This window comes from Corvus cornix, chromosome Z, assembly GCF_000738735.6.
Source record: "Corvus cornix cornix isolate S_Up_H32 chromosome Z, ASM73873v5, whole genome shotgun sequence".
NCBI lineage: Eukaryota > Metazoa > Chordata > Aves > Passeriformes > Corvidae > Corvus > Corvus cornix.
Genome location: NC_046357.1, coordinates 68,413,022 through 68,437,544, shown reverse-complemented (window position 1 = coordinate 68,437,544; position 24,523 = coordinate 68,413,022). Strand labels below are relative to the sequence as shown.

At 39.0% G+C, this 24,523-nt stretch overlaps 1 protein-coding gene across 2 annotated transcripts in view; it reads left to right on the top strand.

The window, feature by feature from the left end:
* The window catches only part of MAN2A1 (mannosidase alpha class 2A member 1), a 112,049-nt gene that overhangs the window by 5,626 nt on the left and 81,900 nt on the right, over window positions 1-24,523 (top strand). For both annotated transcript variants that reach the window (XM_039566682.1, XM_039566683.1), the window contains exons 2-3: window positions 6,812-7,072; window positions 17,164-17,308. In XM_039566682.1, coding sequence (XP_039422616.1) covers window positions 6,812-7,072; window positions 17,164-17,308 — 406 coding nt within the window. The remainder of the gene's footprint in view (window positions 1-6,811; window positions 7,073-17,163; window positions 17,309-24,523) is intronic.

Genomic DNA, 24,523 nt, shown 5'->3' with positions numbered 1-24,523 from the left:
AAAACAAACAAACAAATTCCTATTAACAACACTTAGTAAGTTCACAGTCTAAAAGCCTTTGAATATCATGGAAATGATCTTGAGTGCAAATAATGAAAATTTAGGATTATTTCTGCTGAGCTTCTAGTACTTTGCAAAGCAGGAGCAGCTGTCTTTGTGAACATAATTACAGGTCAGTACCAATTCTTTATTTTCCTAGTGTTCACAGAGCGTATTTGTTTTTGTTGCTTGCACATTTTGTGTAAAGTTCTGTCTAAGCAGCAGTCAAGCAGAAGCTATTAGCCTCCTTCAATTACAGTCTTTAAATCTGGTGCGAAATGTTGAGCAAAATGTATTTTACAGAATATATATTCTACAAAACAGTAACTCTAATTGAGCACATCCTTCTGCTACCAAGAGTCATTGCCTAACTTAACTGTATCAACTAAACGAAGAGAGGTTTTCTAGTTCTTACTTGAGCTTTTCTTTGTCTGATACATTATTTTAAGTTTTGACTTGTTTGAATGAAAATAACCATTATTAAAGTTCTTACTCTTAGTGGCAGATAAGCCATGCTTCACTTTTGTACTGCTAGACATTTAAATAAAGATTCAGCATAGGGTAGGGAGGAGGATCAAAAAGGAGATGAACACAAAATGGATCAGTCACAGTAGCAGTGGACATTTTTTAGTTTAATTGACTTAGAAATCTGGAAATATTCAGTTTATTCTCCTTGCCTTCAGGTCAGTGATGGTGGTGTCAAAACTAGTCCCTGACAGCATGCCTTTTATTTGTCTCTCTAAATGGCATGAAACATAAGTCTACTGTAATAGTACATTAAACATTCTTGTTATTGCTGCCTCTGGTGATAAAACAAAATGTGGAAGTCCATCAGCTTCTTAAAATCTATTTGTTGTTGCATCTTTGGATTAGAACTTTGTGATTCTTTTAAGAGAACAGACTTTTGTAGTTATTTAATTCAGAAGAATTCCAGTGTCTCTGTAAAGTGAGCTTTTTTAGAATAGTATTTTAAAGGTAGGAAATTACTAACAAGGTTACTTATGTTATTTTCATTGTCACAAATATGCATAAGCCCTCTGTATGGATCAGTAAAGCCTTTAAACCTTGATTTGTCCTTTTAACTGAAACATTGTATGCTTGTTTTTTGTTCTGTATCCTCCCTTGCAAAGAGAATGCATGCTGAAACAGTGTGATCAAATATTAAGCTTTGATGGTACACTGGGTTGCATTTTTGACTTGTAACTGCTTTTTTTTTTCTGTGCAGGAGGTGACCATTTAATTGTGTATTTGGTATGTTCTCTTCACTGCTCTGATAGAGAACAGAGAATGCATCCTGGTCTTACCATCTTGATAAGCTGGCATCTCATCAGAGTTTATATCAAGATTTTGAAAAAGATAGCATGTGATTTCTAGAGATGTACCTGGATATAATCACTGGCAAGACCAGTGCAGAAAACTGTTATGATGACTGCTGTTCAGTGCAGCCAGAAAATGAGACTTCGAGTCCAGTTTCCTCACTGCTTACTGTAGTGAATGTGGATAGGCAGTGACCTTGAATTCCACATCCTTCGGAGAGCTACGTCCATTGTGGTGCTCCGCTTTCTTCACCGCAGATCTTTGGTACACCAGAGCCTCTAACGCAGGACACTGACAGCTCCTTTGTGGTCTCCTGTTGTTTCATGTGGGTGAGAAAGGGAATGGGCTCTGGCTTGTTTCAAACCAAGCACTCGGTGGTTGCTGGCTGAGTCTGGATGCAAGTAACCAAATTCCAGCTGACATAACATCAGAAGTCTCTAATCTGGATTTTCCTCTGCCTGTCTGTTCCTATGAGATATCCTCATCTGTGGGCCTGTCATACTCTCTCTTCAATTATTTGAGCTAGCTGTCTTTTTCCTGATGAAGTGATCACTAGTGGCCTGTTGAAAGCCACTGCATTTAGAGAAGGAGTGTGTGTTCACTCAGGAAATGAAAGTTCCAACTAGCATATTTTCCACAATGTACAGTGTTTAGATAGGAGAAACTGAACACTCTCTACTTCCTCAGAATAAAACACGTTGCTCTCCCACTGTGTTACTGGGCTTCCCTCCTTGTGTTGGGTGTCACTGTGCTCCTTTCTGGAGAGTCCTTGCTCCAGATCAGGCTGGTGTCAGAAGCGAACAGAGAAGGACAAGCAGAGGGCAGTGGGAAAGCAGACTGCTCTGGAGTATTTGGGGCATGAAAACTGCTGAAGGGTTCAGAGTGACTGAAGCATAAGGAGCTGTTTATGTAGCTGATTCATGTGGTGATAGTGGCAGGTTTCTCAGGGCATCTAACAGGTGTGGACACTTGTTCCAAGTGGGAGGAAGGTGTGCGGGTCTGTGTTGCCTTCACATGAGAAAATTTTGTTGGTTAAGGCCAACCCTGTGTAAGCACAGGAGTGGTGAACAGGTGTGCTGCTCATGTGATGCCATTCTACCAGTGCAGCTGTAGCTACTTTCAGTGGATTTGTTGGCACTTTGTGCTTCTTGTAGAAGTGCTTCCTTTGCTGTGAAGTAACAGGAGGATTGACTTTCTTGCTTTTTAGTAAGGTCTTTATTTACATACTTGTGAATATATAAAGACAGAGAGAAATGAAAAAAGAAATCTGACACCAAAGTTGTTGCAAACTTTTTAACTGGTTGCATAGACTACTTCTAGTTTCTCTATGTTAAAAAAAGTATGTAGATTAACAGAGCATCCTTGAATGCTATTCTCTTGTACTAAGATATACTTAGTGTATCTCCATTTTTCTGTGCAGTTAGACATTTCTCAAAGTCTTGGATGAAGGTTGCTTATTTTCTAAGAAGACTTGATGCTGTGAAGTCAGAGATAGTTCTGCTCACATGTTCAGCTAGTAAAGTTTTGTCGTTCAAGATCTACAAAGCCATGCAGAATGCAGCATTTCACATAGAATTGGGTACGGTTAAGTTGGTATATCTCTGCTCAGATTAAAAAAAGTTAAAAAAATCTCCCTGCTCACCCTTAAATGCGTGGAAAAATTGAAAACTTAATTTAAAACAAATACTGTTGGAGTATGGTTTTAGTAATGGAGAGGATCCCTGTGTTTTATCTTTTAATTAGACCTCTTTAGTGTCCCCTGTAACATGCTTCTAATCTGTTTTTCTGGTCTGTGGCTTGCAATTAATAAGATAAAACAGCTTGAGAGTAACTTCAGTTTGGTACTGTTTGGCCTTGACATTTGAAGTAAGTCAGTTGCCTTCCTTTAAAAATTTTGAAACTGAATTTATTTTCATGTGTTAAATTAATTGTTTTGAAGAGCTGCAGTGTTTTCCATATTCAGCTCATGTTTTCAAATCATTTTACTGTTGAACAGGCAGTATCTATTTAATAAGAAGAAAAGGTGAATGTGCAATGAAAATATACCTAGCTTTTGCATAATTTGTATCCATGTGAAATTTTTGTCTTGAGAATGGATTCCTGACATGAATTATTTTCATACTGAATGAAAACTGGGATCCATTTCTAGTCTGAGACACTGTTGTTTATCTTAAGTTTCATGGATTAGACATTTCACAACAAAAAGAGAAAATATTTTGATGATCTCAAAAATTTGATTTCCTGCAGTTTTAACTTGGTTATTGATTACATGTTGTTAACATATTCATGTTTTGCATTCAAGTTGATTTAGCACATTGCATGTGTAAATGCTTTAGAAGCATGATGTATCTCACAGTCTCTACAAAAGAAAGGATTTTCTGTATTAATGTCCTCTGTTAGGTTCCACAATGGGAGGTCTTTGTAAGGATTTCTTTCTCCAAATGACAGAAGAATTACCTTCAAAGTTAAAGTAACATACTTTTACAGACTTCTGAAAACCAGTGTCCTAGGTAGGCTGGAACCTTGCAGCTTAAAAATTATTGCTGGTTGTACGTAGCAGCATATGAAGTCATTGGTGTTTAAAGGTCGTCTAGTAACAAATTGCAATTTGTATGCAAGGAACTTGGTTTACAAAGAAAAATTCTTTGTCACATAGTAAATGGTAAACTGGTAGAACTTGTTACAGATTTTTCAAGGTTTAAAGTATAATAAGTTAAATGAAAGGTATGTCCTAAAGATATGAAATATGACATGACCTCCAAATTTGGAGGAAGTTTATATCTGTCTTCTAGAAACTGGCAGTATATGCCAGTGGAAGGATCAATCTAAACACTTATTTTATGAGGGTTTTTTTTGTTTGTTTGTTTGTTTGTTTTCCACTGTGTGTGTTATTGTCCTGGAGAGCATATAATTAGCTAGACGATATAAACCAGGTCGGTGGTGCATTCTGTGACCAGGCAGTTGGCAGGCTATTGCTAAGCAATATAAAACTGTTTTTGGTAAGAAGACGTAAAATACTTCTACAACATACATGAATGAGAATATAAATTTTAAACAGTTGTCTGGTTTTATAGTTGTAGAAACAGTGTCCATAGTGGTGGGGTAGGTGTGAACAGTGCTTTAACTGCTTGCACACGTGGTAACTTTGAAGTGTAGTCAGGCAGGGAGTGCAGTGAGGCAGGGAATGATTTATATGGATGGCAGCTGTATTGTAACTTCCTAGGAATCTGAAGATCAGAGCTTCTGTTGAGCAGCCTGTAAAGCCTCTATCAAGTATTGTTTTATATATGTTATTTTTAGATTGAGTAGCACAATAGGCTATGAGACGCTGTGTAGAGAAACCTTTCCTACTTTCGAAGCATCACAGATATTGCAAGGGAAAACACTAATTTTGTATAGAAATGTACACACAGTATCTTTAATGTAGCATTTTAAAGATTTTAGTCTGTCTGTTTCTTTTGTGCCACCAGGGGGCATGGGACTACAGTCTGTTTATTTTTTTTTTCTTTCCAGTATCCCATCATCTGCATATTGATTTCTTCTTGTTTTCAGTTCCTCAATTTTAAAAGTTTCTAGCATTTATCATTAAACTGTTGGGATTCTAGGATGTTGGCCCTACATCTCAATTAGCTTAATCTGGTTCTGTTGTCAAAATATGTATTTGTCCTTTTGGGAAGCAGCAATAGCTGTCTGCCTGTGTTGCATTTTAGAACCTGTTACTGTTTTCAGGATGTATCAATTAAGAAACGGAAACAAACAACAAGCAGTGGATCAGCACTTCGCTCAGCCCATAAAATGTGGAGACAAACCAATAGATTTAAAGAAGTACTAAAACATATTGTCTGCAAAATTACAAAGAACTTTCATAAAGGTAGACTTATAGTAATGACAGTTTAGAATCCAAAAAACTGATAGGTAGCTCTTGGTAAGGGTTTGGTTTCTGTTTGGTTTGGGTATTTTTTTATTCCTGCAGGCTTCTCAAAGTCAAGAGAATTTAAAAATTGTACACATCAATTTAGAAAGGAGACCTAATCCTTTGCAAACTACAGTTGCTGAAAAGGAAAATGCAAATATTTCAAATGTATTACTGTCAAAAGGGAAAAAAGTGTCATGTATAGATGTTGTTTCTAATATTATACTGTAGTCCGAAGAAAATAAGGCAGTGGTGCTAGGAAAAAGTCATTAAAACCATAAGTCACAGAGTAGCTGTCTCCTGATTCAATGGTATTTGTGTTGAATGTAATAGTAAAATGCAGATGCCTGAAACTGCAGCAGGTTTGGCTATTATGACAGCTGCTTGCAAAAATATCTAATCATACATTGTATATTTTGGAATCTGAACTCAACTTTAATAATAGGAAGTGACTGGTTTTTTTGTTCTCTTGTCACTTCTTGTTACATTGAAGTCATTTTGAGGAAACAAAGAAATTACTGTTATGAGGAAGTATCCCTAAGATCACGTTAAATAATCTGGCCTTTTGTGAGTTTGTAAAAGCCAGCACATTCATGCCTGATAAAAACCATACCTCAAATGATTTGGAAGGAGTGGCTAGTACATGAGAGGGCAGTAGCATTTTGAGGTGCCCTTTGAGGAGGGCTGGGGTCCCTCCTTCATTCCAACAATACAGTGATTAGATGCTATGAAATTGCTTTGTGGGATCTGTCTCTTCCTTCCCAGTTGCTCTGGGAGATGAGTCTACTTTTTTCAATTCACATTGATGTTCTGCAGCCTTCCTCTTGTGGAGCTCTCTAGAATGTCTGCAAATCCTGTTGTTTGGCAGTTGGAGATGACCTTCTGACTGAAAATGCCATTAGCTTGATCTCTCTTTTTCAGGATTTTCTTGATGGTTGTAATGGTGCAATTGTATAGATTATTCCTACGATCAGGCTGTTAAGGATCTTTTACCCCCGTACAGTGCTTTTGTTAATTTGTCTCCGACTTCCACTGAAAATCAGAAAAAGTGGTATTTATTGAGCTATTTTAAATGTATGGGAAAAACCTGAAATGTTTACAATATCCTCTTAATCCCATCACGATGTGACTGACTTGTAAAAAATCGCTTTGATGTTCTGATAAATGAGAAGATCAGATTTTTGCAAATCTATGGAAGATGTGAAAAAAGTTGAATTAGAGATAATTGCTGCTTGATACTGTGTGACTTTAAAGCGTATCTTCCTATCATTGATTAAATCTTGTGCTGTGAATTCAAGTTCATAGAGGAAAAATGTCTCTTGCTATTTTCTCTTGTACTGGAAAGAGGAAGTTCTGTGTGTTGGGTCAATACCTTATTAGTTTGTCTTTATGTAAAATATGAAATAAAGATATATTTGAATTTTCTGTGTGACCACATACTATTGTGAAACTGATTTTTTTGTTGTTGTTGGGCTTTTCCAGTCTATCAAGAATTTTTCTGAGAAGTAATTGCACCTTACTTTTTTTTTTCCTCTCCCCTAGGGCCAGCTTTCAATATTGCAAGAAAAAATAGATCATCTAGAACGCCTGTTGGCAGAAAATAATGAGATTATTTCAAACATACGCGATTCTGTGATCAATCTGAGTGAATCAGTAAAGGATGGTCAAAAAAATCCAGAAGCTATAAACTTCAGTCAAGGGTCTGTTTCTGAGCTGTTCCCTTCTGCTTCAGTTTTGTTCACAGTTGATTCTGAGGATTGTTTGTTTGCTTCAAAAAGTGGAAGTCACAGTTCAGATGTACAGGTAAGCCGTATGTTTTTCTCTCTTATTGTGCTGGAGTCCTAGCTGTCACTTTGTATTTAATTCTGAAAATGTCAAGTTGCTGCTAAAAGCTTGGTACTAAGACATAATAGAATTGTTGAAGTGATTGCTGTGTTTAATAGATGTTGTGAAAGTGTTCCTTTATACCTTTTTTAAAATTCTCTGGAAATTGAATAATGATTATGAAGAGCCAACATTTGGCTTAAAGAAACAAAAGCTTAGAAGTTTTTTCAAAAATCTGAACAAAATATAGTGATTATTGTCCCATCAGTTCTTTGGAAATAATTTGTTTGAGAGTCTCTTTGAGTTTCCCCAAACTGTTCTAAAACTGATGAAAAATAAACTGCGAATAGTGGATAATCTTGGTTTAAATATATTTTACTTTTAGGGACATATGTGTCGATGAGGTTTGATGGGGAGGTAAAGAATGTTCAAGAATTAGTAATTTAAAAAATATCTTGGGTCCTGTGTTCCCTTTTGAATGTCATTTCTGTATTTCAGCATTCCTGTGCCTCCAGTTCGTATAGGCGCTTTGATCAGAAAGGAGGAACATATACCATGTTGACTGGTTGGCATGAACTGGGGAGGTTGAAGTTTTGAAGTTTTTAAAGTCAAACACTTCAAGTTGAATTTATTTTGCTTTCTGGTGATGCTTGTGAGTTCATGGACTCTTATATATTCAGTTTTAATGGAGTGATTCAGGAGCACTGAGAATACTCTGTGAAGTTTGTGATCTGTACTGTTTTTGTGAGTCTTGTGGGAGTACTATAAATATTCATAGTACTCTAAAGCAAAGATTAAATTTTGCAGTCCAGCTTTCTCGTTTTAGAATTTAAAGTATTTCTATTGCAGGAGAAAGACAGCGGACTTCAGAAGAATAAGTACACATATTAGAACAATTGCAACCTCTGATGTATCGTGCTTAATGCCTTTAAACTCTTCAGGGATAGGCACCACCTCAATGTCTTTTATAGAGAAAGGAGACTTTTTAAAGGCAATATCTGAACATCTCTTCATGTTTCTCATATGCCTTAAGACTTCTGGGCAGGGAAGTGAAACATCTGGACCTGTGGTTACAGGCTTTCAAGTTAGTGGATTATTAACAAGTTATTTGTTGTACAATCTGTTACCATGTTAGGTGATGCGCATTTTTATGTGCATTAAAAATAAGTTCCAGTAAATTAATTTTGAGATAAAATATGTTGTCTTAAATTCTTGGGCATGTTAACCTGTTACGAATGGAAGGTAAAATATACTTTCTAAAACTGCTCTTTGTTTTTTTTTCACACTTGCAGAATGTCAGAACATACATCTCCTATCACCCAATGCACCTACTACCTACCTAATGGGAGGCTGTTGTAACTAAATTGGTTTTGGATAATTCTCTTTACTTTTAAGTACATTTGCATGTTCATAAGAAGCAAGCATACTGTTCCCCTACTCACATTTTCCTTTCTTCCTTGCACAGGGAGGGAGGGCTTTAATGTTCTCTGTGCCATTTCGTTAGTACCGTCTGTTCAGCAGGTTATTCACCATCATCATTAAGTCACTTTAATATTGCTTCTGTATACAGTTAGTTTCCAATCCTGTGAGTCTGAGCTGCATTTCAGTTATGGAATCTAAGACCTTGACTTCAGCAGAATTCCTCTAGCACCACATTACGAGCTGATCTAAATCACTGTATTTCAGTACAGTTTTACTATTTAATACTTTACACACCCTGATGTATTCTGCGTGCTCAGTTAATTTATTTGAGACGTTTTCAATCATAATTTTGAGCAGTTTTTGAAAGAAATAAACATGTTAATTGCTGCTGTTTGTAAACATTAAGTTAAACCCACAGATTTTTACATTACTTTTCCCATGTTTGTCCTTGGGTGGCTGAGAGCCTACAAAGTAGTAAGAGCTAATATAGGTGAGATTAAGTATTTGAATAAAAAATAACTTTACAGAGTGAAGGTAAAAGAGTCTTCACTGAATAAATCATGGAAATTTATTATAGTCTCCCATAATGGAGAAACCATTGTAAAAATGCATTCAAATATAGATTTAAAAACTTTGTGATGGTTCAGTGAGAAATATTGCTGGATTTGGTACTCAAAGACATGTGTTTACATAAAACAGAAAAAAGCAAGTTGCTAACAATATGAGATCAAAAGATTCTCAGATGGGACAGCTAAAGAATATTTTTTCATGGACTAATTATAAATCAAGAAATTGTTGATGTTGAACAGTGTTCTAGTAGGTAGAAAACTGTAATAGAGCTGGACACAGAAAATAAGACTGACTTGAGAATGCTATAATTTAAGTCAAGTAAAAGACTAATGTGTACTTTTTTCCAAAAGATAAATAATAGACAGGTAATAAACCCACAAAAATGAAGACAACTGGATTAAATATGGATATGACCTGATACTTTTTCAGTTTAGGATTTCAGGAAGTATCTGGCATTTGTGCTCAGAGAAGATGGAATTCTCAATAGCCATCATGCTGAGCTGGAAGGTCTTTTAAATAATACACTGAGGTGTCTCCTGTCTTGTCCATTTCAACTACTGAAGCATCTAAGATTAGGCTTAGTAATGTTACTCTTTTTGAAAATGAGACATGAATCACTCTTTAAAAAGATGGCTTGAAGAGGCACAATCTATGCTTTTATTTCTACTGAGCAGTAGTTTAGTATTCGCTGTTAGGATGTTATGATGTTTTCATGAGATTTACATAATTTCAGCAGTTTGACTCCTTCAGTATAGAGGAAGAATAAAACCATGTAGAAAAAACACAGCTGATAACCTTTCTGATGTTTTAATGAAAAGCTTGTAGCAACATGGCTGTCTTCTGAAGCAGCCATAATGAAGAGAGGCAGCATCCTTTTTGAATTTCTATCTGTCTACTGTTTTTACAGAGTCCTTTCTTATCGTATCAGTATGTTATACTCAGACGTGAAACTGAAATACATCCATGAAATACTTTTCTTTAACTTCTTTTTGTTTTTGCTAACTAGGGGCTTGGAACTTATTAATCACTTTCAGTCGTGTAACTTGTTTGAGTGATGATGCAATTTGTAATTAATCCTTTACACAATTCCTGTTGAGGATGGTGTTGTATGAAAGATAAAAAAGATTTAACTTCTGTTTTTTGGATGTCTTTTCATAAGTGTAAGGTTTTCAGCCTGGTCTGGCTTTTTTTTATCACAGGGGAAGGTTTTGGGTTTTTTTTTCTTTGGCTTTTTTTTAACTGCTTCTGATTAATGTTTGAATCACAAAATGGCTGAATGGTTGAGGTTGGCAGGGACCTCTGGATGTCATCTGGTCCAGCCACCTGCTCAAGCAGGGCCACCAAGAGTCAGGTGTCCAGGATCATGTCCAGGTGACTTTTCAGTATCTCCAAGGGTGGTGATTGCACTGCCTCCCTGGGCAACCTGTGCCAGTGCTCAGTCACCCTCACAGGGAAAAAGCTTTTCATGATATTCAGGAGGAACCTTCAGTGTGTACCCATTGCCTCTGATCCTGTCTCTGGGCAACACTGGAAAGAGAGTGGCTCGACCATCTCTGCACTCTCTCTGCCTTTATTTTCCTGGGTGCTCCTTCTTGCCGTTCTTGAAGATAGGAGTGACGTTGCTTTCCTCCAGTCTTTGGGCACTTCTCCTAATCACCATGATCATTCAAAGGTTCTTAAAGGGTGACCTTACAGTGACAACAGCCAGAACTCGTGGGTGCGTCCCATCAGGTCCCATGGACTTGGATATGTCCAATTAGTTCAAGTAGTCCCTGAGCTGGCCCTGTTTCAAGAAGGACATCTTCCTCAGTCCAGTTCTCTCCCCTCCTTTATGAGACCTGGGATCCCTGAAGGCTGATCTTGCTCGTAAGGACTGGGTGTTCAGTAAGGACGGTGTTCAGTACCTCAGCCTTTCCCATGTCCTGTGTCACCAGGTCCCCTCTCTCATTCAGCAGTAGATCCTGGCCTTCCTTTTGTCACTTGTCTGCTTAAAGAAGCCCTTCTCGATGCCTTTGACATTCCTGGCTGGATTCAATCCCACCATTTGTCCTTTAGCTTTCCTAACTTTATCACTGGGTGCTCGGACAGTGTTTCTGTATTCCTCCCTGTATTAGATTTGCTTGACCAGGATTTTCTGGGGGTGGGGGCTATAGGAGTGGGGGCTATACCTCCTCTTCGAGACACTGCTGGAAGTTTCCCCCATGTCTGACAGCCAGTGCCAGGTGGCTCCGAGATGGATCCACCTCTGGCCAAAGCTGGGGCAATCACATGGTAGTAACACCACTGGGATAACAGATTTAAGACAAGGGAAAACAAAGACACTGTATAGAAGTAATTGTGGCCAGAAAAGAGATGAGTGAAAATATGTGAGAGGAACAGCTCTGCAGACACCCGGGTCAGTGGAGAAGGAGGAGCAGGAGGTGCTTCAGGTGCCAGAGCTGAGATTCCCTTGCAGCCCGTGGTGCAGCCCATGGTGAAGCCCCTGTGTCCCCACAGCCCATGGAGATCCATGGGGTTGCAGAGATCCACCTGCAGCGCATGCAGGATCCCAGCTGGAGCAGGAGGATGCCCAAAAAAGGCTGTGATGCCATGGGAAGCCCATGCTGGAACAGGCTCCTGGCAGGACCTGAGGCCCTGTGGAGAGAGGAACCCACACTGGAGCAGATTTCCTGGAAGGACTTGTGACTCTGTGGGGAACCCAAGCTGGGGCAGGCTGTTCCTGAAGCACTGCCTGTGGAAAGGCACCCTTGTTAGAGCAGTTCATGGGAAGGACTTACGTTGGAGCAGTCAATGGGGAACTGTCTCCCATGGGAGGAGTTCCACACTGCAGCAGGGGAAGGACTCCTCCCTGCCAAGGAAGTGGACAGAGAAAAAACATGTGATGAACTGACCATAACCCTTCTTCCCCATCTCCTTGCACCACTGAAGCAAGAAGGTAGAGAACTGAGAATAAAGTTAATCCTGGGAAGCAGGGAAGGGTGGGGGAAAGGTGTTTTTAAGATTTGTTTTACTTCTCATTATTGTACTCTGGTTTTGATTAGTAATAAATTCAGCTAATTTCCCTAAGTCAAGTCTGGTTTGCCCATGATGGTAATCAGTAAGCGATTTCTCCTTCCCCTAATCATGACTTGTGAGCCTTTAATTATATTTTCTCTCCCCTGCCCACTTTTAGAGGAGACTGACAGAGTGGCATTGGTGAGTACCTCATACCCAGCTAGGGTCAATCCACCCCACTCTTCCATTTCCTGTCTCTGCCTTCATCCTCTGTAGGCTTCTTTTTTGTGTCTGAATTTTGCCAGGAGCTCCTTGTTCATCTGTGTAGGCCTCCTGGCATTTCTGCCTGAATTCCTACTTGTTGGGATGGACTTCCTCCACTTGGAGGAGGTGATCCTTATTACCAGAGGAGGTATTAACCAGTTTTCTTGGGCCCCTATTCCATCCCAGGGCCTTATGCTGTGGGATCTTGACAGCAAAGCATCCAGAGCCTGTGCTTCTGAAGTCCAGGGTTGTGGTTTTGTATTTTGTCCCCCTCCCTCTTCTCAGGGTCCTGAACTCTACAGTCTTATGGTCACTGCAGCCAATGCTGCCATTGAGCTTCACAGCCCTGATGAGATGAGGGCACTCATGACAAGCAAGAGGTCCAGCAGAGCACCTCTCCTCACTGCCTTCTTGGTCCCTTGGATTAGGAATATGCCACTGCCATGCTCCGGGAACCTTCTGGATGACTTATGCCTGGCTGTATTGTCCCTTGTGCACAACAGAGGGTCATTGAAGCTCCCCATGAGGACCAGGCCCTGCAAATGTCTGTGGAGAGCCTCCTCTACTTGTTATCCCTGATCAGAGAACCTGTTTGCAGACATCCACTACACTGTCACCCATACTGGCCTGCTTCTTAGTCCTTGTCCATAAGTTCTCTGTTGGCTTCTCATCCATAGAATCCAGGAAAATCAAGTGCAATCATTAATATGGCAGTGCTGTGTTCATCACTAAACCATGTCCCTAAGCTCCATATCCACATGCTTTTCTGTACACTTCCACACTTCCAGGGGTGGTGATTCCACCCTTTCTGTGGGCAGCCTGTGCCAGTGCTCGACCACTCCTTCCATGATGAATTTTTTCCTAATATCCAATCTAAACATCCTATGTCACAGCTTGAGGCTGTTTCCTCTTGTCCTGCTGCTGTTACCTGGGAACAGAACCAGACCCAGACCTGGCTGCACCCTCCTGTCAAGGAGCTGTAGAGAGCAATAAGGTCCCCCCAGAGCCTCCTTTTCTCCAGGCTAAACACCCCCAGCTTCCTCAGGTGCTCCTCATCATACCTGTGCTCCAGACCCTTTCCCAAATCCTCTCCCTTCTCCAGACACACTCCAGCACCTCAATGTCCTTCTTGCAGTGAGGGGCCCAAAACTGGATGCAGGATTTGAGGTGCCTCACCAGTGCTCAGTACAGAGGGACAATCACTTCCCTGGTTCTGCTGGCCACATTGTCTCTGATACAGGCCAGGAAGCTGTCAGAGAGGCACCCCAACATGCTATTTTACCAGGAAGGATTTTGGGGATTTCTTTGTGATTGTGCCTTGTAGGTTCTTCCTTGCTTATCAAAAAATGTTGGAGGTGACCCAATTTTATTGATTTATTATATTACATATTTTTTAAACCCTTCCATGTCACATCATTCCTGCCCACTACTCCCTCACAGGGCTGCTGCTGACTCTCTCTGTCCCCTTTTATTCTCAGCCACAAGCTGTCCTTAACAGGTCAGCCATCTCCCTGGCAAAGGTACCTCTGATGCCCTTAGCTGGATCTCATCTCTCCCAAGCAGACAGAGATATGAAAACAGGGTCAGAGAACTCCAAACACCAATTCTGAAGCTATTTATTGATCTATACTACCAGTGTCCTCCTCTCACACTCTTACCCCCCTCACTGGTGGATAGAAGAGGACACCACCTGTGACCTCAATTACCTGCAGAATTCTGCAGTCAGTTTTGGTGCAGTCTGGGTTGCCTCTGAGAGTTTCACTGATACCCACATGGAAGGACAACAAGGGATAGTAGCCATTAAGTTGGACAAGCTTCAACAGTTCCTCTATGATATGCATGATTCAGGCCTTTGCAAGGCAGCAAATGTCTCTAGAAGATGGGTCATGTCATCGAAGCAGTTATATCAGACAACTGTTGATAAGGATTCCAAGACCTATTTCCTGAATTGCAGTTTCTGTCTCTTGAGCTCGTAGTCATATCAGCGTGGTTTGAAATAGCTGTGAAGTTGTAGATGTCAGGGAAAAAAATTATGAATGTTATGTTTAGTACTGTAAAAATTAGTATCCTTCAGACTGCAGAAAGTTGCTTGTTAAATGCTGACTCCATCCATAAGAAAAACTCACAGGAATGTGTGGAATTCCATGAATTACTACTTTTTAATCAAATAATGTTTTCATGGTTGAAATGTCCAAAGAGTTTATCAGTATTAAGGCCATTCATTGTTCACTGGCAAATTGACAAAGTATGAATTACATTTTCCTCAGAACATTGCATTGCAGAGAAAAAATACAGTTCTTCAAACTCAGATTTTAGAAAATACCGTATTTAGAAAATATGCAATAATAAAAGACTATCTATATTATCTATTATATAATATATATTATTTATTCTTTATCTAATATATAAATTAGCCCAATAGCATATTTAGAAAATATGCTATTAGGCTAACAAACTTAAGCAAAACCCTTATTTGGGCCCTTCAAGCTGACAGTACAGAATGCACAGATCTTCAAGTATTGCACCTTTGTTTTCCACTAATTAATATTGTGCAAAGATTGAAGCAATCCTAGGGGAGCAGTGATGTGACAGGATCATCTCATACAGGCCATAGATGTTTGGTGTACATGGAATCTCTCACATGTTGTAGTTATCCAGTGCACATTGCAGGCCCAGCTGAGGCTCTGCTGGATGTAGGATTACTGGGTTTTATTCCCTTCTTACCTTACTTAGTTCCCTTTATATCTTAAGCTAAAGGCCTGTGGTGGATTGACCTTTTCTGGCTGTCAGATTCCAACCCCTCCAAGGTTAACCCACTCCTCTTCCTTTAGGCACCCAAATCTGGGTCTTGAGGATTAAGAGATGGGGAGTGGCAATGGCCAAAACTTGGACTGAACATTTCCAGAGTGAAGTAACTGTGGGGATTCTTTTGTTGTTCTTATGAGGTGAAAGGACAAGGAGTGGAGATCTACCTTGTATGTGGGTGTGTGTAAAAATATCCACTTTCTCAGTGTCTTAGTGTGGGAAAAGTTTTTTGTAAATGTAAGTGAAGTTTGTGAAGACTATGTGATGAATATGTATTTTATTGACTGTTCTTAAGTGTTTAACAGAGGTGAGGGTGGAATGCTCTGGCAGATGTCTAGGTGTTGGCAGTGAGGGGCTCCAGTATCTGTGAGGAGAGGCCAGTCCTGCCCTGTGCCAGACACAGCTCCAAACCCACCACAGGATTCAGCCTCCACCAGCAAAGAGTGGTAGTACTTCTGGCAGAATTGGTTTTAGGAAGGTAAAATGCTGCCTGTCAGTGTGGTATAAGGCTAAAAAAGGGGGAGAAACAGTCCTGTGAACACCATGGTCCTTGATGGAGGAAGCAGAGAAGGTATTCTAGTCACTAGAGCAGGTGGGGAAAACCACAGTGGAGTAAGTTTTTCCCTGAAACTGGTGGAGGACCTCATGCCAGAGCAGGTATATATTTTCAGGAGCAACTGGAGCCCATGGTAGATCCACACTAGAGGAGTTCCTGAAGTGCTGTGGCTTGTGGAAGGGTCCCCATGCTGGGGCAGGCAAAAAATTGGAGAAGCAGAGAATGACAGAGAGGAAACATTATGGACTGATCTCTCACTATCCAACTCTGTTTTAATTGGCCACAGATTAAGTTAATGTTCCCGAAGTCAGGTCTTTTTTTTTCTGTGATGGAAATTGTTATTATCTTCACCCATAATATTTTATATTTCTCCCCCTGTTCTGTTGATGAGGAAAAATGAGAGATCAGCTGGGTGGATGCGAAAGTCAACAATTGCAAGGCCTTAATTTCTTTAGTCAGATATTTGTTACAGATGTCTGTAGTTTTTTTTAGGTTTTCCTAGCAGGACAGAAAGCATCTTACCACTGGGAAGTTTTAACTCTTGTGGTGTTCAAGTAGCAAATGACTGCTATAGTGGTCCTTTTTTTGTGTAGATGAATTGGGTTTTGTAGAAAGTTTGTCAAGTATACAATTGTATTCTAACATGGGTTTGGAATTGATTGAAGTTTAGTTATTAAACTAGGGTGTCAGGAATTGGCTTGTCTGATGTCAATTCCTGTTCGTATCTTGTTTTCTTTCTTAAAAACAAACCAGAGCATTACCAAAAAAAATTCCTTGAATCTCCTATTAATAGCCTCTCTTTGAAGCTGTAGGGTGTTCCCTAAGTTTCATAGGAGCTTGTTACAGTAATTCTATAGTTGCTTTATTTATCTGTATCCTTTTTATTTGCATTGAGAAGTGAAATATGTCCTTCCTTGTACAATTAGTGTACTGGGCAACAGGAAATGTACAAGAAGCTTTGTTATAGCAGTTGACTACCGTTATCAACATTTTTTCTTGATAGCTTCTTTCAGTTCCTTTTTGTGAGTTTGCCATTTGCCTTGATATCTCTCATGTTGTCATTCCTTCTTGCTCAGTTTATTTTCTTCATTTCCTGCATTCCGCTGTTTAGTGTACTGTGCAATTCTGTATAATCCTCTTCATACCCTCCTGCCCAATGCCATTGTGAGCTGCTGTAATTTTTTTGACTTAAGCTTAAATCCTGCTGTTTATCTAATCAATGTCAGTTTCCTCAGAACAGAGCTGGCCAAATGCTCTTCTTCCTGCCAGCTGTGTCTTGGGTGTCCTAGTGTGATTTGAAACTTGCTCTCATTTGTCAGTTTTCTATTCATTTGGCTCGTCATCTCTCCCTCTGTAATGAACGAGCTGATCCATTTGAGGTGAAAACAGCTTTGTTTTTTAATAGCAGAACTGTTTCTGTGAGTTCGTGTTTTATATTCCTTTAATTTTTCTTTTTTAGATGCTGGATGTCTATGATATTCTTCCTTTCGATAATCCAGATGGTGGCGTTTGGAAACAAGGATTTGATATCACATACAATGAAAATGAATGGGACAGCGAACCACTTCAAGTTTTTGTTGTGCCTCACTCACATAATGATCCAGGTAATATTTTAACTGTATTGATTTGAGGATCTAAAGGCTTTTGGATTAAGAAATGCATTGCCATTTCTGTTAAGATTTGGGTTTTTTTGAAGCATACCAGTTAATATGTTAGATTTAAGTCTAGCAAGGCAGTTAAACAGATGTATAATTCAAGTGCCCTTGACTTCCAATGGCAACTGTTATGATCCAAGTTGTATGTCTACTGAATTTATTAACTGGAGCAGAACTTCAGTGTTGAAATTGGAAAGTAACATGAATTTCTGGTAACCCATTCAGTTTATTCATTGATGCATTAAATACCGTAAATTCTTGTTTTGATTTTTTTGACTGTCATAGATATTTAACCCTTAGCCTGTGCTAAAGAGATGTGTTTTTAGAAGATGTGACAATGGCAAATCTGAAGTTTTTGACACTTTCTTCACTGTTTTGTGCACACCCCCAACCAATAGCAGGATAATGAAAAGTCTAGATTTAAACAGAAATCTAGTTATGCCCATGTTATTTCATTTCCACCCAAGTGGGTACACCCAACTGTAATAAACAAAATGGAGAAGTGTTCCTTAATTTTGGAATGACTTTTTGGTAAAATTTACCAAAAAGCAGTGAATTATACTGCTGCACTGTAGTCCTGGTACATGTATACTGAGAGGCTGGTAGCACTGGCTGTTGTAAAAAGCCACAATTCCAGTGATACTGAATTTTACTACTGTATATCTCTCTAAAATTTAATTTGTTATTTGAAGTACTGTGGATCTGAGTGAAGGTATGGTAGTTTGAACATAAATGGCTTTTATTTGCACGTATCTAGCAATATCAAGAAAATGCACACTGGAATGTGGAATTATATTGTCCAGTTATGACAGCTAAATTAGTACAGATATGGTAAAAATATTCAGAGCAAATAATCACAGTGTAAACTTATATCTGCCTATCTAAAGAAGGCCTATAAGAAAATCAAGTCCAATCATTAATCTAGCACCACTGTGTTCACCACCAAACCATGTCCCTAAGCCTCATATCCACCTGCTTTTATGAACACTTGCACTTTTCTGGGCAGCCCAATTCAATGTTCAAGCACTCTTTCATGGAAGACATTTTTCCTAATATCCCATCTAAACCTGTCCTGGCACAGCTTGAAGCAGTTTCTTCTTGTACTGAAACTTGTTGCATGGGTGAAGAGCCTGATCCCCACCTGGCTACAACCTCCTCTTGTAGTGATAAGGTGCCCCCGAGTCTCTTTTTCTCCAGGCTAAAGGCACCCAGAGTCCTCATCAGATTTGTGCTCCAGACCCTTCTCCAACTTTGTTCCCTTCTCTGGACACGGTCCAGCCCCTCAATGACCTTCCTGAACTGAGGGGCCCAGAACTGGACACAGCACTCGAGGTGTGACCTCAGCAGTGCCCAGCACAGGGGGACGGTCACTGCCCTGCTCCTGCTGCCCCACTATTGCTGACACAGGCCAGGTGCCCTTGGCCTTCCTGGGCACAGCTGGCTTGTGTTCAGCTGCTGTTGACCAACACCCCCAGGTTTCCACTGGGCAGCTCTCCAGGCACTCTGTCCCCAGCCTGTAGCGCTGTATGGGGTTGTCATGACCCAAGGGCAGGACCCGACATTTTACCTTGTTGAACCTCATTCAATTGGCCTTGGTCCATATCCAAAGGAAAAAAAATGCAACCGAAACCAGCCATCCTCCCAACCCCTCCAAAGAAGTTTGTGAGTAACTGAAGTTACTAGACCTCTAAGACAGATAAAGTGTAAATACTACTCAATAACCAGAGGTAGCTTCACCAATATCTTTTTCTGTTTGACTTCCTGTGTTATCAATCATGGAATTTCCTTTACTTTTTCAGTCGGAATTTCCTCTTAACCTAGGAAGTATGTTAACCATGTGTTTATTTTTTAATTTTACGTATGAGTGATGCCTCTTGGTATACCTGAGAGCTCCATTTAAGGAAGTTTAATCTGATTCTATTTTGCCCTTTCAAGCAGTGCTCTGGCCCTCTTCCAAACATAGGGATGTAGGCTATAGTGAGCATAGATTCAGAAATGGATTTTTACAAGCATTTATTACATTTGTCTTGCAGGGAGTCATGAATTAAATCTTTAAATCTATAGTAAGGTACTTGTTCTTTCATCTCTGAGAGAAGTCCTCCCTGTGACTGTGCCTTGAATGACTGGGCTTGAAAAAGTCTGAAGTTACAAGAGCTGTCTCCCATCATTCTGCTGCAGCATTTTTCCTGAATATGTTGTTTGCAAGGGCTTGCCTGAAGTCTTAATGCTATTGTCATTCACCTTTGAGAGCTGGCTTTCTTGCTGGCGTCTGGTTTTTGTTTCTAAGTCTTCATTCTTAGTATGTAAGTCCTTCATGCCTTTACAATAAAATGATACCTGTCTTTCACCAACAGCAACTAAAATGATGAAATCTGTATCTCCTCTTGCATACAATCTAAATATTTCTCAGCTTGTTCAAGCTTCTCAGATGATATTCAGTAGACTTAAACTGAGATAGCACTCTGGTAAAAGTAAACTGTTCCTTCACCAAAGGTGGTTGTGTGAGACTGGTTACTGTTTGCTTTTGCAAAGAGTGTTACAGAAATCTCGTGACTTGGTACTGCTTTTTAAGGACATTTCTGTGGAATTTTCTGCAGTAGGAAATTGCATATTAACAAGCACTTGAAAGAAGGAAAATATATCTGTAACATCTGAAATCTATTGTATAACTAATGGTTACATTGTTCCTTTCCCACAGAGGACTAAAAGCATTGTGCAAAGGAAATGCCTTCTCAGAAAAAAGCTTAAGTCATCATGACTGTACAGTGTAACAATGTATGTGAAAGATATTTACCAAGAAATGGGATCAGTAAAGGTATAACTATATTAGCTGCAGAAGCTTTAAATTCTGATTAGATTTTATGTTTTCTCATCTGAGGCTACTTTCTCTTTAACTTTCATATAACCAGTTATGCTAGTGAGGGTATGTACTTCAAAGGCAAAGAAATGGCCTTTAAACAACCTTGTCTAGGGGGTGGCATCCCTGCCCATGGTGTGGGGCTAGGAACTGGATGGTCCTTTCCAATCCAAGCCATTCTGTGAATCTATGAAACACAATCCGTAGGGAAGGTGGTGGGTTTAGGTTCCACCTTCTGTTTTGGAGGGATGACTGAATGTGCTGGTGCTCTGAAACACTTTGTGATGCTAAATCTGGGTTAACTGCTTCTGCATGAATTTAACCATGACCTGCAAACTCGGGGGTTTTGTGCTTCTCCCTGCAGTAGTTAATGTGTTTACCCATTTTGGGAAACAAGGGTTGAGAGTGGGCCCCCTTCAGACTTTGGATCAGTGGTGGCACAATTGTCTTTCATTGCTGGCAGCTGATAAAAATTTGAGCAAGTCAGTAGCATGTCTGATTTTGGGAGGACTCACCCAGTAGAGATTAATCTTAAGCCATGGAGAGAAGTTCAGTTGTGTGAAATTGTAGCCATCAGATAGGTAGCAGTTCTGTCAGGAGCAGATTAGGGAGCAAGCACATACTCTGTGCTGGCAGAGCCCATATGTTGGCTCTCACCTTCTTCAACTGCAGTTTCTTGTGGCTGCCTGAAGTGGAGGAGGCAGGTGAAATGCAGAGGGGAGAACTCTGCTTGGGGACTGTGAGATTGTCAAACAGCACAGCTGGACTTGAAAGATGAGGTTCAGATCTGACCTGAGAGGTGCAAAGACACCTCTAGCATCTATTGCTCTGTGATGATTTTGGTAATGACTTCCTATTCAATTATTTACGAATTGAGACTTGTGAGCTTTCTAAATATATGTGTATACCAGATCCGAGTATTTAATTGCTGAATGTGGTGGTTACAGACCTAGTATGAGCAGCACCTTAGTGGAATGGAAAGTGACCAAAGTAGATTTTTCTCTTGCCTCTCCACCCACATGGAAGTGTATGGGCAGATAGGTCAGGACTAAACTCTACTTTTTAACATTTCATTAATTACCTATAACATTGGTAACTTTACCTTGCTACCATTCACATTAACCACCTTTTATTATTTAAGACAGTCTCCATTTCTCAGGAGGAAACCTATATAGACCTATGAAGGTAACAGTGTTAAAATATAAGAAAACTTAACTGTAAAAGTTTGGTGCTGTTAATCCACCATGGAGTTTCATGTATGTTTTCTGTTGACAGGGTCTGGATATGTTTTTCAGGTGACTTCTTAGTTTTCCTGACACATTTGGAACACAGATTGCTTAGACTTTGTCTGACCCACCAAAATACTAGAAATGGGCAATTCACAAGTTTTTCTTGACATACCTGAATGAGGGAAATTAGAGTTTTATTCCTGGCTTGTTTCTCAATATTTCTGTGTTTGCAGAGGAGGTGCAGTTCCTTTGAAAATTGACAGGACTGTTACAGAAAGGACACTTTTGACTGCTCATCAGTAGAAATTTCCTTTCCATTTTAGCTATGATGGCAGCAGATTTGATATGTGCAAAAGCAAAAGTAGCTCTAGCATAGGACTTAAAATGTAAGAAGTCTAATTATAATTTTGGTGGTACCTCACTGATCACGGCAGATTTTACTCTTTGTGAAATGTGCAATCATTCAAGTTTTTAGTTATGCTTATGAAATTAAGCCTGATAAATAAAATTATTCTTGTGCTACTTGAGCAGAGATATTTTACAAGTTAAGGTATGCTGTTGGAAAAGTAAATACATTGTCATGCTTCTTTAATTTTGGTGTATCTGCTTCTACCTAAATTATTTTAGTTTGGTACATATTTTGCAGGAACAAGAAGCTCATCTATTTAATTTCTTCGGAATCAGAATGAATGCTTTAACATAGGGATGTTTCAGGGGACTTTCTGTCTTTCTCTGATTTGACTATGTAAAACAAAAAGAAAAACCAATCTTAGGCAGCTTTTAGTTTTAATTTGAATAGCCTTACCATCAGGTTTTCCAAGTTTTGTTTCACAGTCTTGGCTGTGAGCCATTCATCTTTGTTGAAAAGATACTTTTTGGTGAAATTAGCACAGAAGTGTTATGTCGGAATCATCTATAAAATATTAACTTGTATGTCTGTTCTGTTTTTTACATCATCAGAATGATGATGCAGTACTTCTAAATTTTAGAAAAAATTGATGTGCGTATTCTCTGCTTTAAAATGAGGGGTTTTTTTTTAATTGCTGATTCTACAAAGGAGCTAACGCCAAATTATTTTCGTGTGTGATCATGCTTACTAAAATGTAAGTTAAAACTTAGCTTTTGGACTTATTCCTAGTATTTGCATTATTGTCATTGTTGTGTGCCTGTGTATGGTCAATTAAACACACACACTGTGCTTAAGTTCTATAGAGCTCTTCTTTTGAAGGTAAGAAGTCATACCTATCTGTCCTTTTTTTTTTCGGTTTTATGAAAACCTTTTACTGTTGCACTATGTGGAGCTTGGATGTAATTAAGAACAAGGACATCCTCTCAGTTTATGATACTTTTTTACTTAGCTATCAAAACAGTCACTTAACTGTGTTGTCTTACAGGAACTAGTAAGTTGAGAATCAAGCATAAATGAAAAAAAAAAAAATTAAAAATTACCGATAATTTTTACTAACTTGGGTATACATTTTAAAGATCAAAGAACTGAAGTTCCACTAATATATTTGTGAAGAGAATACTGTTATTTTCTGGAAAGCTGTATAGTGCTAGCTGAAATTTAATGGTTTTATTTAATACTGCCATAATATTAATAAATTACTCAAGTTTCTTGTGTTGTGAGAAACATCACCGATGTGTGAATTTTGGACTCAGTGAAATTAATTATGATCTCCTGAAAAATAAATCAGAGATGCATACTTCTATCAAAAATGCATTAATCTAGTATATTACTCGTGTAGTATTTCAGACATTCATGAGATCTGCCTCTTTGTTAAAACAGACTTCATCAGAAACAAGACATTTTTTTAAAGGCTCATTTCCTCTTAAACTTTGAAGGGTGACTTGTGGAAGTAAGCAATTGAAAAGCCTATTCTGTTTTATTTCAACAGTTAATTTTCACCCAAGAGGCAAAAGAAATGCAGATGTAAAAAACCACTCCTGCAGTCTTGCAGGTGTATGTAAGCAGTACCTGAATATTTTTGCTAGGAATGGATTTGTGATTCTTGTCATGATCAAATTGTTAAGTGCTTTTGCTTAATAAAGTTACTTTTTGAATAATGCTAATTTGTCAATTTCTGATTTTGTCCTGAAACCTTCGCTTTATCTCTACATCTGTGTCAACCATGTTAAAACACAAGACTGCCTTTCTCTAGTGCAAGGACCTGATAGAGCTTCAAGAAGGAATTTGAACTTGAAAGTGTAGACAGGAATAGTGGCAAATCAGTTAATTAAATGTTTCAGGATTTTTTGTAGAGCAATGAGTTGCATTGATATTCAGACATGATGCTTGGAATATGCTGTCAAGCCAAGTAAATTTACATTAGAGTGGGGAAAAAAATCAAAAAAACAAACAGCTGCATAACGATGATAAATCTCATGGAGGTGGGGGATGATAGCAACTTTCCACACTTTTGAGGACAAGGATGAGAGAGGGAATGAAAAGGCAAGCAGCTCAGCAGTGTGTGCCCTCCGTTATCACACAGGCTGGCAGAAAATGAAAGTATCCGGCTAAGTCCTCAATATATATTATGTCAAGCCTAGCATAATGACATGAAAAACAGTACTATTTTCTTCTCCTGTTTACAGGATTGTTAAACATTGGAATGGTGGAGTCACCATCCCTGGAGTTTTTAAAAGAAAAACTGTACATGGCACTCACTGTCATGGTCTGATTTATAAGGTGATGGTTACTCAGAGGTTGGACTCAATAATCTCAGAGGTCTTTTACAACCTCAGTGATTCTGTGTTCCTGTGACTTTTATGTTGACAAAGGGCTTTATGTACATTTAAACCAACAAGTGTTATTTTGCTGTTAATATCATATTTAGTCTTGGTAATTGCAGCTCTGAACTATTGCAATTTTTGTGTAAACTGTCTTTGTACTGAAAGTTTCGTATTGGAAATACACTGGTAAACCTTTTTCTTTCAGCCTGGGAACAAATTTTTAGTTTGTGGATAAACACAAGTTGTAGATTCTTATGTTGTATTAAGGACTGAAGTGTGAAATAATACTCTAGCCAGCAACTGTAAATTGATTTATCCATTATTTTGTTGTTCAGCTTCTTTTTT